Source organism: Mirounga angustirostris, unplaced genomic scaffold (genome assembly GCF_029215605.1).
Source record: "Mirounga angustirostris isolate CCGP_5_RB_7025 unplaced genomic scaffold, mMirAng1.0.hap1 SCAF_14, whole genome shotgun sequence".
NCBI lineage: Eukaryota > Metazoa > Chordata > Mammalia > Carnivora > Phocidae > Mirounga > Mirounga angustirostris.
In genome coordinates, this window is record NW_026991722.1 from 80319767 (window position 1) to 80333437 (window position 13671).

General features: G+C 47.4%; 1 protein-coding gene across 3 annotated transcripts in view; it reads right to left on the minus strand.

Annotated features, from left to right (window-relative positions):
* Positions 1-13671, minus strand: part of NOS1 (nitric oxide synthase 1) — a 174135-nt gene that overhangs the window by 66156 nt on the left and 94308 nt on the right. For all 3 annotated transcript variants that reach the window (XM_045887548.2, XM_064578460.1, XM_064578459.1), the window contains exon 3: positions 6320-6446. In XM_045887548.2, the coding sequence (XP_045743504.1) occupies positions 6320-6446 (127 nt within the window). The remainder of the gene's footprint in view (positions 1-6319; positions 6447-13671) is intronic.

The following is a 13671-nucleotide window of genomic DNA, read 5'->3' on the forward strand; positions in this document are numbered from 1 at the left end:
GAGAGAGTGCCCACAGTGGGAGGAGGGACAAAGGGAGAGGGAGAAGCAGACTCAATCCCAGGTTCAATCCGAAGACCCTGGGATCATGACATCATGACCTGAGCCAAAGGCAGATGCTTAACTGACTGAGCCACCCAGGCATCCCTAAATAAATAATCTTAAAAAAAAAGAAGGGAGGCAGAGAAGGGCTTGATTCAAATGCTGAGGTTTTGCAGGGAGAATGGACCAACAGTAGTTTCTCAAGTCATTTACATAGGATACCATTTTCACTTAAGAGGATTATTATGTTGGGGCGCCTGGGTGGCTCAGTCGTTAAGCGTCTGCCTTTGGCTCAGGTCACGATCCCAGGGTCCTGGGATCGAGCCCCGCATCGGGCTCCCTGCCCAGCGGGAAGCCTGCTTCTCCCTCTCCCACTCCCCCTGCTTGTGTTCCCTCGCTCGCTGTCTCTCTCTGTCAAATAAATAAATAAATAAATCTTAAGAAAAAAAAGAGGATTATTATGCCAAGGGCCTTTAGGATGGTGTCAAAATTCAGTATGTGTCCCTGGTGATATTAGCACTAAAGACAACCTCAGAGGTCCAATAATGATCCTTAGCAAGAAAAAAAAAATGCAGTATATAGTATATCTACCACAGCGGTTCTGTTTACTATTAATACGTTTTCCTACTAGACAAATTCCTACATGATCTTCAAAACCCAGTTCAAATGTTACCTCTTCAGCTAAACATTTCCTGATACCTACTGAGGTATTTATGTTTCCACAGTGTTTTGGGTCCCTTTGTATTTTAGGATTAATCGCACTGTACTCCCTGTGTCCCCACATTCTTCTGTGAAGGGCTTAAGGGCAGGGAGGGCGATGTTTATTCATCTTCGCTTCTACCCCAGAGCTATGCACATGGCAGGTGCTGGGTGAAGATTTGGTGATGGGTGAGCTGATTTATTCTATCTACCAGCCCAGGCCAGATACAGTTTGAAAAGAGATGTTAAAGATGAACATTACACGGGTTGGTTAAACATCTGCCTTCGGCTCAGGTCATGGTCCCAGGGTCCTGGGATCGAGCCCCGCATCGGGCTCCCTGCTCTGCGGGGAGCCTGCTTCTCCCTCGCCTCCCTGCTTCTGCTCTCTCTCTCTGTCTCTCTCTCTCCAATAAGTAAAATCTTAAAAAAAAAAAAAAAAGATTAGCATTATAGTCATTCACACACTGTGTTCTAGTGATGAGGGACTTCAAGTCTCACTGACCATACCTGCTGCTGAATCAGACCGTTAGCAAGAGAAATCACTACTAGAGATGAACATCTCAGCCTCCAGAGACTGATTGAAGAGAGGGTGGTTCTGTGGCTGATTTTCCTTGAATCTGGACAAAGGAGAGAATCAAGAAGGATGGTGCAGACCTCACTATTCCTTCAGGGAGCTACCAGTCTTCTGAATCAGGAAGTTCTTTCTCTTGTCTAGCCTGTATCCACCCTGCTTCACTTGGACTCTGTTGCCTTTTGCCCAGTCCTTGGGGAAAATGCGGACCAGCTGTTCTTTTACCTCCTTCTATCTCTTCCTGACTCAGGAAAGCAGGTGGTGGCTGGGTCTCTCTTTGTATTATTAACAATGCTAACCCCCCCGCAGATGCCTAAAAAAGCAGCAAATGTGGGTTACAACTGGGAGGAAGGAAGCTGATCCCGGGAGCTCCAGGTAAAGTGGCTTTGAGCATGGAGAGAATAGGCTAAGCATATACGCTGGTCTTTTAGGACAGAAAGAAGAACATTATGTTTTCTATTAATTTTCTCAGCCTGGGAAACATTTCTCAGCACCGTGGCTAAGGAGATGTCTAGCAGGAAGTAACAGGGCTGCTTCCTTAGCTCTGAGGCTGGGACTCAAATATAACAAGGCACTTGGATCTCTACCCTCGTCCAGCTGTATTTCCGAGACACATTTGGAAAACTGAGTCTCAGACAGCTGAGCCAGGATGATCTTGCTGGCCGGTGGTTTTGGTCCTAGACGACACCAAGGATCTGCCGATGATAAAGGAGAGAATGTACATCCCAGCACGGCCGATCTGTATGTCACACGTCCAGGAGCACCCAATTCTTCCTGTCTTAACCTCAGGAAGATGTAGTTTTTCCCCCTTTGCCCAGCACCCTCTTTCCCTCTCCAAGCAATTTTTAAGTGGGCCCTAAGGCAAGTTCTCAGCACCTCTCCCTGATGGCTATGGACTGAAAGTTTGAGTCCCCCCCACCCCAAATTCATATGTTGAAACCTAATCCCCAAAGTAAGGGTATTAGGGGTGGGGCCTTGGGGAAGTGGTAAGATCACCTTCTAAAAGAGACCCCAGAGGGGTGCCTGGGTGGCTCAGTCGTTAAGCGTCTGCCTTCGGCTCAGGTCATGATCCCGGGGTCCTGGGATGGAGTCCCACATTGGGCTCCCTGCTTGGCGGGAAGCCTGCTTCTCCCTCTCCCACTCCCCCTGCTTGTGTTCCTGCTCTCACTATCTCTGTCTCTGTCAAATAAATAAATAAAATCTTAAAAAAAAAAAAAATAATAGAGACCCCAGAGAGATGCCCCTTTTGCCATGTGAGGACACAGCAAGACTACCCCTGCCATGACCCAGGAAGTGGGCTCTCAGCAGACCCTGAATTGCTGGTGCCTTGATCTTAGACTTCCCAGGCTCCAGAACTGTGAGAAATAAATGTCTCTTGTTTGTAAGCCACCCAGTTTATGGAATTCTGGAATTAGCGTAGCCTGTCCAACCTAAGACACTGATCATTGCATCATGAATCTCTGTAAAGGGGACCAGTGGTCTTATTAATCACTCCTGCCCCATTCCCAATATTGAGAGCCCCACTCCTCAGGCTTGCAGTTCAAGGTTATGGTTTCTAAGCCATCACAGTCTAACTGAGGTGGACAGCATAAAAGGAAATGGCCATCATCCTGCCATTGCTTAGAATTCAGCAGTGACTTTAAGGGTCTTTCTGGTGGGGTGAAGGCATCCTCTGCTTTGTCTCTGTGAGTCAGGTCTCAGGAGTTACTGCAAACCAGCAGTTACAAACTCTGATACCTGGAGGGGACAAGTAGATAGGTAAGGTCAATTAGCAAAGCAGGCTGCCTAATTTCAAGACAGAATACTCAGCTGCATATTAAACACAAAAAAATATTCTTCATTTTTTAAAATTAAAAATAGAGCTACCCTATGACCCAGCAATTGCACTACTGGGTATTTACCCCAAAGACACAGATGTAGTGAAAAGAAGGGCCATATGCACCCCAATGTTCATAGCAGCAATGTCCACAGTAGCCAAACTGTGGAAAGAGCTGAGATGCCCTTCAACAGATGAATGGACAAAGAAGATGTGGTCCATATATACAATGGAATATTACTCAGCCATCAGAAAGGAAGAATACCCAGCTTTTACATCAACATGGATGGGACTGGAGAAGATTATGCTAAGTGCAATAAGTCAAGCAGAGAAAGTCAATTATCATATGGTTTCACTTATTTGTGGAACATAAGGAATAGCATGGAGGTCATTGGGAAAGGGAAGGGGGAAAAATGAAGGGGGGGAAATCGGAGGGGGAGACGAACCATGAGAGACTATGGACTCTAAGAAACAAACTGAGGGTTTTGGAAGGGAGGGGGGTGGGGGGATGGGTTAGCCCAGTGATGGGTATTAAGGAGGGCACATACTGCATGGAACACTGGGTGTTATACGAAAACAATGAATCGGGGCCCCTGGGTGGCTCAGTCATTAAGCGTCTGCCTTTGGCTCAGGTCATGATCCCAGTGTCCTGGGGTCGAGACCTACATCGGGCTCCCTGCTCGGCGGGAAGCCTGCTTCTCCCTCTCCCACTCCCCCTGTTTGTGTTCCCTCTCTCACTATGTCTCTGTCTGTCAAATAAAAAAAAGAAAAGAAAACAATGAATCATGGATCACTACATCAGAAACTAATGATGTACTGTATGGTGACTAACATAACATAATAAAATTAAATTAAATTAAAAAAAAGAATATTCTTGGGGCACCTGGGTGGCTCAGTCATTAAGCGCCTGCCTTTGGCTCAGGTCACGATCCCAGGGTCCTGGGATCGAGCCCTGCATGGGGCTCCCTGCTTGGTGGGAAGCCTGCTTCTCCCTCCCCCACTCCCCCTGCTTGTGTTCCCTCTCTTGCTATGTCTCTCTCTGTCAAACAAATAAATAAAAAATCTTAAAAAAAAGAGAATATTCTTAAAAAAATTAAAAAAAAAGAATATTCTTCATTTTTTATAAAACATGAAATCTTTCTCATGTTTCCTGAAACATACAAACCTCCTGGTCTATCTCTACCTGCCACTTATAATAAAGTCATGGATAGAAAAATATTTCCCTTTCATCCTAAGAAAATCAATAGCACTAATGTTATAAAAAGTAACAAAAGACAATGGTCTTAAGGGGAGGGACACGATAGGGAGTGGTGGGGATTGTGGCAAACTGGAAAGCCCATGCTCTGTCTACAGGAGCAGCTGCTACTCAGTCTGTGCAAATTATTGTCCCATAAGAACACAAGCTCGAGGTGGTCAGCGTGTCCACATTTTTTAAGAGGAGCTGTGAATATGATATTTATATAAAATTTCAAAACATTGGCAGTAAATTCAAAGTACAAATACAAATTGTCCCTTAGGGCAATACAGTGCAGACCTAACAAAGCACATCCAGAGCCTGGATCTAGCCTGAGGCTGTCTCTTTCTGTTCTTCTTTTGTCTTGGGAGGATTTGAATTATGGCAATACCTCTTTCCTTTCAGTTAAGAAAGAAAATACAAAGACAAATGTTAACTTTATTTGTTCATTTAATCATGAATGGAAAATAGCCCCCTCATGCTCATAGTGTTGCCCTGAGTTCTGAGGACAGCATAGTAGACATCTATATAGATGCTTCTCCTCCAAGCATCCCTAGATGCCATTGCAAGAGGGTGAGTAACTAGCTGGGGGGAGCATGGGTCTGACCTACCACAGAATCCCTGACGCCCTTCCTTATCTTCCTGGCCAGCTATCAGCAGCTAAGGAAAGCAATCCCCACTGAGGCTCTGAAATGTCCCATCCTCCCCATGGAAGGCTACGTAGTGAGGCTTTGGTCAGGTGAGCTGGTAGCAAAAGGTGCCATCCATACAGATGCATGAGAAGACAGAACCTGGCAACCTGCCCCATGCCATCCAGAGCTAGAGGCAGGTGGAGAGAAGAAGGTGACCTTGCCGAGTGACATGGGCCATCTCCCTGTTCTGACCTCCCACTCATCATTCTTCCCGTACTTCACTGCAGTGCAGAGGATGGGTGGGAAATTCATATGCTTTAATAGGGTCTCACTGGCCTGGACTGTGGGCTGCCCAAGCAGGTGAGAACGAGGCACTCCTGATCTCTAGCCAAATCTCTCCATGCTCAGAAACAATATTGACTCAGTTGTCAAAACACGTCTCAGCAAACTGGCAAAGACTGAGAAGTTTGATAATACATTAGGTTGGTGAGGCTGTGGGGACACCACCACTCTCCTGCTTAGCTGGTAGGATTGGGGCAATCTTTATGATGAGCCATTTCTCAATTTCTGCCCCAATCACAAATGCATATGATCGTTGAGTCAGCAATTTCACTTCTAGGAATTTATGCTATTGAAAACCCTGCCCATGTGCCACACGAGACGTTTAGGCAATGTCATCCATTACAGCAATGTCATAGCAAGATATTGACAATGACCTAAGGGTCCATTACGGAGGACCGGCTCAGTAGGTTTTGGGCAGAGCCATAAAATGGAATATTATACAGCTGTGAAAAAGAACCAGGACTCTCTTCCCCTACGAATTGGGGGGTAATCACCAAGATATGCTGACAAGTGAAAAGCAAGGTGCAGAGCAATATGTATAAAGTGCTCTCATTTGTGTGAAAATAATGTGTGTGTGTATTTGTCAGTCTACGTGTAAAGTATTGCTGAAAGGACCAGAAAACGATAAATATTGCTTGCCTCTGGGGAGGGAAACTGTGTGGCTGGGATTAGGCGAGAGAGGAAACCTTTTTACCATGTATCTTTACCTGCTAAATTTGTGATGTGAATGGCATGGGAGTGCCTTTGCTGGTGGAAACAGAATTGAAATTTGAAAAATGGCAAGATCACGAACAAAGCAAAACAAAGGCAAAATCCGGATCCCAGGACACATGCTCCTGGCCTCAATGCCCCTGAGCTCTCCAGCCGTGGTGGCTCATTTCCATCCCAACATGGTTTGACATTTGGCATCCCTCCCTTCATCCTCACACCGGGGAAGGTTCAGGGAGCCATGGAGTGTGGGAGCCAAGCTGGTACCACCCACTTACCTGCTCCTTCTCTGAATACGGGTTGTTGAGGATGACGGGCACATTGCTCTTCCCCCACAGGTCACTGAAGACTCGGTCATTCTCCACGCTGAGGGGCAGTGGTTTGTGTGACTTGCCGTCCACACCTCTGAAAGGCAAGGTAGAGGAAGTGAGAAAGATAGGACATCAGGAGGGACAGGCTGATGGCCCTGTTCTAAAAGTCCCAAGTCTGTACAGCACCTCCACGCTTCACCCACAGGACTCTATGTGGAGCCAGCACACTGTGGGTGCCCAGCCTGCTGCTCAGCAGAACCGCCAGCAACACGTGGGAAGGCAGCCCCATCATCACTGACATCGGTGCTGATGGTGGGCATGCACCCACCTTTGTGGACATCACTTCCAGAGGGCCATGACATGGCTTTGGTCCTCCCTTCCCACTTCCTCATTTCAAAGATCCAGGGACACAGAAGGCTCATCTCCCGGCAGACCCACTGGACGACTTAAGATGTAGGAGGCAGGACAGATAGGGGAGAAAACAAGTCCCAGGGGCCAGGGTGATAAGTCATCCTAATTCTGAATAAGCACTGATAATGAGACTAATGATACCTACACCAATAGAAACAGAAATGATTCTGAAAATGAGGGGAACAGAGCAACAAAAATAATAAGACTATTAAAAATGATAGCTAGTGTTTATTAAGCACTTATTATACGTCAAGCACTTTACAAGTGTTTTAATTTAATCCTTGTGACAACTCTATGAGGCAGGGATGAATATTAGCCACATTTTATAGATGGTGTGAGCAAGACAGACACTAAGATGCTCAGGGTCACAGTTTTTCAGCCCACTCTTCACAGCCATTCTGAAGTGGAGGCTCTCATTATCATCATTCATCAGCATCATCACCACCACCACCACCAGCATCACCACCATCACCAACACCATTACCAGCATCACCACCAACATCACTATCATCACCACCACCTCCACCATCATCATCACCACCATCACCATTGCCATCACCACCATCACCACCACCACCACCATCCCCACCATCACCACCACCACCACCATCATCACCATCATCACCATCACCAGCATCACCACCCCCCCACCATCACCATTACCAGCATCACCATCACCATCATCACCACCATCACCATCATCACCATCACCAGCATCACCGTCATCACCATCACCACCATCATCACCATCACCACCATCATCACCATCACCAGCATCACCACCAACATCACTATCATCACCACCACCCCCACCATCATCATCACCACCATCACCATTGCCATCACCACCATCACCACCACCACCACCACCATCCCCACCATCACCACCACCACCACCATCCCCACCATCATCACCATCATCACCATCACCACCAACATCGCTATCATCACCATCACCATCATCATCACCAGCATCACCAAGATCACCATCATCACCCAAATTTCCATTGCTATCACCACTGCCACCACCATCATTCTTGTGATCATCACCATCCAGCTTCTCCTCATCAGCATAACCATCACTATCACCATCACCATGGCCATAATCACTCTCATCATTACCATCATCACTTTCCTTACATCATCCTATTCATCATCATCACCATCACTACCAGCATCACCATCCTCCTCCACTGTCGCCATCATTAGCATCTTCATTATTATAATCATAATCCTCATAATCATCATCAGACAAGGAGACTGAGGCTCAGAGAGGTTAAATCACTAGCCTAAGTCACACAGCTACGGACAGTGGAGTTGGCATTCAAACCCAGACTTGTTCCTGACTCTAAATGCTGCCTTCTTAACTGCAAAGCTTTCCTGGCTCTCTGCTCTTGAACTCGGATTCAGGAGGAGACAATCTCAGCTAGGTTCCACTGCCTGGTCATCCTCTAAGATGGACAGAAGTCATGGCTGTGATGGAACTGACTTTGCATCAAAATCCAGACCTTCTGACCAGCCCCGCCTCACCTCTGTCTTTCCTCCCTCTGAGCTCTGCCCTCCTGCTTCATGACAACAGGCCTCTTTTTAACCCTCCCATCCACTTTTACTCTGACTATAGCATTTGTCTGTTCCCCAGCTTTGGGCACCGTGGCTTGCTCTGGGGTCCCTCCTGGTTTCGGTCCCAGGTGTCGAGGTTGACCCTTACCTAGTCCTCTGTTCTAACATTCCCAGCTTTTGGGATTTATAATCCTGGTCCCATCATTTTCCCCGACCCCTAGTCTGGTGCTGATAATCATTTGGGATCAATTGGAAGTCAGGGCTCCAGCTCTGAGGGTATGGCCCTGAGTGGCCCCTCTGGCTGCTCCCTCAGGGCCAGCTAGACCTCCCTCCCTGCTGTGTCATAAAGCACTGGTGGCCTGCGTCAGAGCCACCTCCACTCTTCTGCGTGGAGAGTTCTGCAATTGTCAGAGGGAACATTCTGTCATTCTGTTTTACCCTCTTGAAAATGTCACCAAAACACAAGGGAGTGGTTCTTGATTAGACATTTCACAAGCCAATGGTTTACCTACGTGATGATAAACAGAGGGATTGTCTGTTGAGATGTCTGCCCTAAATGCCACTCAGCTCCCTCTCAGCTCTGAAACGCCTGATCCTGTGATATCACGACTATAAATGGGGATTCAACAGAGGTGAGGGGTTAATATTTTTCGAGCGTCTGTAACATACCAGGTGCTGACACAGAAGTGACTTCATTTACTCTCAAAAGACATTAAAAGCCCTATTTTACAGATGCAAAAACTGAGCCCGGAGGGGTTATGTAAGTTTCCCAGGGTCCCACAGTAAGCACAGAGAAGGGCTGGGATTTGAAACTAGGTCTGATTGATGCTTGGCCCAGATCCTTCCTTTTTTAAACAGAGACAGGAAAAAGTAGTTACTCTAAGCCAGAGGCTAAAGAGCAAGTAATCCAACATCTCTTGCTGAATGAGGCCAGTTTGCAAAAATTACAGGGAACAATTACCTAGGCAACTCCGAAATGGCTCACATGGCATGTCTGTTGTGAATCTTCAGGGAGAGCTGCTTTTATCCTCCTCCTCCCCCCTCCTTTTTTAAGAGGTTTTAACACCTCTGTTTAAATAATGCATCTGAAGTGTTTTGTCAACACAAACTTATTTAAGAGTCCTGTGTGATGAGCTGGGAAAGAATATATTTAATAGGGGACCAGGGGGAACATCCAGGTTGAGCTATTTTGCTTCTGTTCACCCAGGAGCAAAATCAGAAGTAGATTTCAGTAGATTCCCAGCTCCCAGTCTGACAGTGATAACCAGCTCTGAGAGAAATATCTGCCTTATTGCCGTGAATTTGCTCACCCTGGGATCTAGCTGCTTGATGGGTTCCTATGGGCAGGGTAGCTTGCTGGTTAAGAGTGTGGGCTATGGGTTGGGTGGCATTGGGTTCAACTCTTGGCTCTGCTGGTTATAAGCTGTGCCAACCTTGGATATCTTGAATACTTATGCTTTCTGAATCTCCATTTATTCATCTCTGAAGCAGGGTTAGTAATATCTAGTTCATGGGGTTGCAGCAATGGTTAAATGAGGTAAAGTTTATAGCCCTTAGCTGCGTGGCATCTGCTGTTCCTCTTACTACTAATGTGTTTATGGGCTGATCAGACAAGACAGAAACAGAAAAAGGAAAAATGCTGGTTCTGTATAAAACAGCCAAGATTGCTCTAAGCCAGCATGGTCTAATAGAACTTTGTGTGATGATGGGAACATCCTATATCTATGTTGACCAATTTTATAGCCACTGGTTCCATGTGGCAACTGAGTACTTGAAATGTGCCCATGGTCAATGAGAAACCGAATCCGAAATTCTGTCTAATTTTAATTAAGTTTAAGTAACCAAATGTGGCTGGTGGTTATAGCATTGGACAGTGCCCCTCAAAGCCTTAATGTCTCCGAAGGCTGGGAAATGAAGGCGTACATAGCTCTTAGCCGAGAAAAAGCACGTTCTCTGGGGGCTGGAGGGCACAGGCAGGGATACTCAGACCCTTTCTGAGATGTCATGTCATGTTCACAGCGCACAGGACTTTGGGAATTCTCTGCTTCCCTTCCAGACTACCACTTCCCATCATTCTCAGTCCTGATCTTCACTCTCCCCTCCTCCCGAGGAGCACCCTGTTGTCCTCACCTACCTTTATACTTGACCTCCCTGGCATGCCCTTTCATCTTCCCTCTGCTGGGAACCAACTCCTACTCAACCTTCAACACCCACTTCACACCCCTCCTCTCCTGGGGGTTAAACGAGGTCATGTGTATAAATGCCTAACACATAGAACTAATTAAACATGTGTGTCTTCATTGACAACTAAGGTAATTGATACTCAGAGAGATTAGGTAATTTGTCAAACGTCACACCACCAATGAGTAGTGAAGAAAGCCTGAAAGTCAGATATTTCCTTCTTCTTGTTCCCTAGCTGAGAGTCACTGAGAACAGGGCTTAAGGGGGTGGTGGAGCAGCCATTTGGTTGAACCTCATATTGATGAAGACCCTGAAATTTCGATATTGATCTTTCCCTCCAAATGAAGTAGAGGTGTTGAATGTATTTATCTGTTGAATGAGAACCTGGTCACTTTCATATAGCATTTCTTCATTTAAATAAATATACTGGGAGCCCATAGATGGAGGTGGATAGGGTCTGTCTTGACTTCTTAGAAGCCTGGAGGGTGACTCTCCTTTGTCAGTACTCATGAATGTTGGTCCTGCCCAGCTGCCTGGAGTGGTTTCAGTTTAGATCAGGGTTTCTCAACCTGGAACTATTGATATTTTGGGAGCTGGATCATTCTTTGTTGCGGGGGGCTGTCCTGGACACTGTAGGATGTTTAGCAGCATCCCTGCTCTCTACCCATTAGATGCCAATAACATGCTTCTCTCCTCCACAGTCCCTGCCAGTTGTGACAATTCAAAATGTCTCCAGACATTGTCCAATGTCCCTTTGGGGAGGAAACAAAATGTACTCCTCCTCAGTGAGAAGCTCTGGCTTAGGTGTGGCTGAGACCCCGATCTCATGCTTCCTCCACAGTCCCTCCCATCCTTGCTCTATGCCCATCTCTATGTCTACGAGGATTTATTCACTAGTTGCCCCTTGTTCTCAGATGGGATTGAAGAACCTGCCTTCACTATGTGGCTTCTACCTCTTCTCAGGCATCCTCAGCCCCCTGGATAGGCCACCCTCCAGTGGGCTTGCATTCTAGGTAGACCAGGATCCCCAGAGCCATTGTGTGGTCACATTTGGCAGTTCTCACACTTCAGGGGGCATCAAAATCAACTGAGGGGCCTGTTAAAATCCCCCTGAACTTGCCCCCTAGAGAGTCTGAAGTAGTGGGTCTAGGTGGGAACCCTGGAATTTGCATTGTCAAAAGCACCCTACGTGGTCCATGGACTTCCTTGAAGACCCGTCTTCCTGGGAGGGCTCTGGGCCTGACTCCAGCAGTGAACAGCAAGGTTCCTTCCTGGTTAGAAATGTCAGTGTCCCCCCAGCTCCTTCTCTTCTTTCCCCTCCTAAGACCAGGCATGGAGCTCTACCTTCCACTTGGCGAGCATTTTCTGTGCTTTCTGGCAAGGACTAAACTAAAGCCCCTTTTCTTCCATTTCGCTAGTGGGACAATCATACCCAAGCTAACAGTCAGTTCGGCATCTCTAGACCTTCTGAAAACCTTTGCCAGCTCCTTCCAACTGAGGCTTCCTGGGGGCCAGGCCTTGGACCCTCAGGCAGGGGGTGTGGGGGTCCTGGGCCAACTCCACAGGAAGTTTGCACAGTTGCTGGTCAGCCCAGTGCTGGCCACCAACCAACCGCGAGTACGCAGGATGGGGAGCAGGTGGCCCAGGCCTGTGTGTAGGGTATAGTCGGGAGGTAGGGGCCACCTGCTCCGCCCCAACCAGGCAAGGAGGCCACTGAGGAGCAGCTTGATCCTGGCAGGAAGCCTGCTGCGTCTCTCCTCAGACACCACACTACGCCCTGACCCTCCCTTCTCATCCCCGTCTGCCCTCCACCTGGTCTCGGATGTTGGGAGCTAAGGTAAAGGAGGAAGACTTGAGGGGCGTGGAAAAATGAGTCTGGGGGTCTCTGCTCTGTTCTGGATCTCATCGTGCTCGAGTAGGGGAAGATGACCAAAGAGAAAAGCAGGCTCTCGAGAGCTGCAATTTTACCGCAATGCTCTAGCCGAGAAGTGAGGTGAGGGCCTCTGGGCTCAGCAACAATCAGGACTGTAATTGTTCACATCACAAAAACTGGGCAGGACCCTCAAACTCCAGTGTTTACAGCATCCAGGCTGAGCGGATTGGCTGATTTTGGATGCTGGGGAAGTGGAGAGCCCATGCTAGGCCCTGCCCAGCTCCCTAGGCTGGCTGTCTCCCCACGAGTAGACTTGGTGCTAATAGCTCTTCTGATATTCTCTTCATTTTTGAGAGGCTGGAAATCAGTTTTATTGTGAAACCTCTTGATTTCTCTATTTCTCTATTTTGCCACAAAATCATTTTTCAGAAAGCTCTGTAGGCCTCCTAATAAAACTCGTAGGAGATCTGGGTGTGATCCTCAATCCCCAGTTTGTGACCCGTGACCTAAAGGATGTTTGAGCTCCTCCCCCTGGAATGATGTTCTGGAGAGGTCCAATGGAGCAGTATACTTTTGGGTTACTGGTCAGTTGCCTGGCCTGTGATGAGCATGCTCACTATTGACCTTAAAGAGGAACCTGAATGGTAGTTCTGGAAGGAATCTTAGGGCTTATCTGGTTCACATACTATTTCTACAGATGGGGAAGCTGAGGCCCAGAGAGGTCTAGGGGCTTCCCTAAAATATGTAGCTGGTGAGTGGCAAAGGAGGGACTAGAAGTAAGGTCACTGAACCCAGTCCAGTGAGACCGCATAATAATGGCCAGTCCAGGAGCTGGCCATAGTATTGCTCCCTGGGACTTGTTGGATGTGTGTGGTGGGATGAAAACTGCCCCCAGAGACATCAAGCCTTGACCCATGGAACCCATGTATGTTATCTTACGTGGAAAGAGGGTCTTTGCAGGGGTGATGAAGTTAAGGATCTTGAAAATGGGGAGATTATCTTTGATTAACTGGGTGGGCCCTAAATGCCATCACATGGGTCCTTCTAAGAAGGAAGCAGAGGGAGATCTGCCATAAGAGAGGAAGGCCTTGTGAGCCTGGAAGCAAGATGCTGCATGCTGGCTTTGAAGGGGCAGGAAGGGGCCACCAGCCAAGAAAGGCAAGGAATGCAGCTCTAGCAGCTGCAAAAGGTAAGGCAACAGATTCACCTCTAGAGCCTCCAGACCTAAGACCTCCGGAACTGTAAGAGAATAAATATGTGTTGTTTTAGGCCACCACATTTGTGGTCTTTGTTA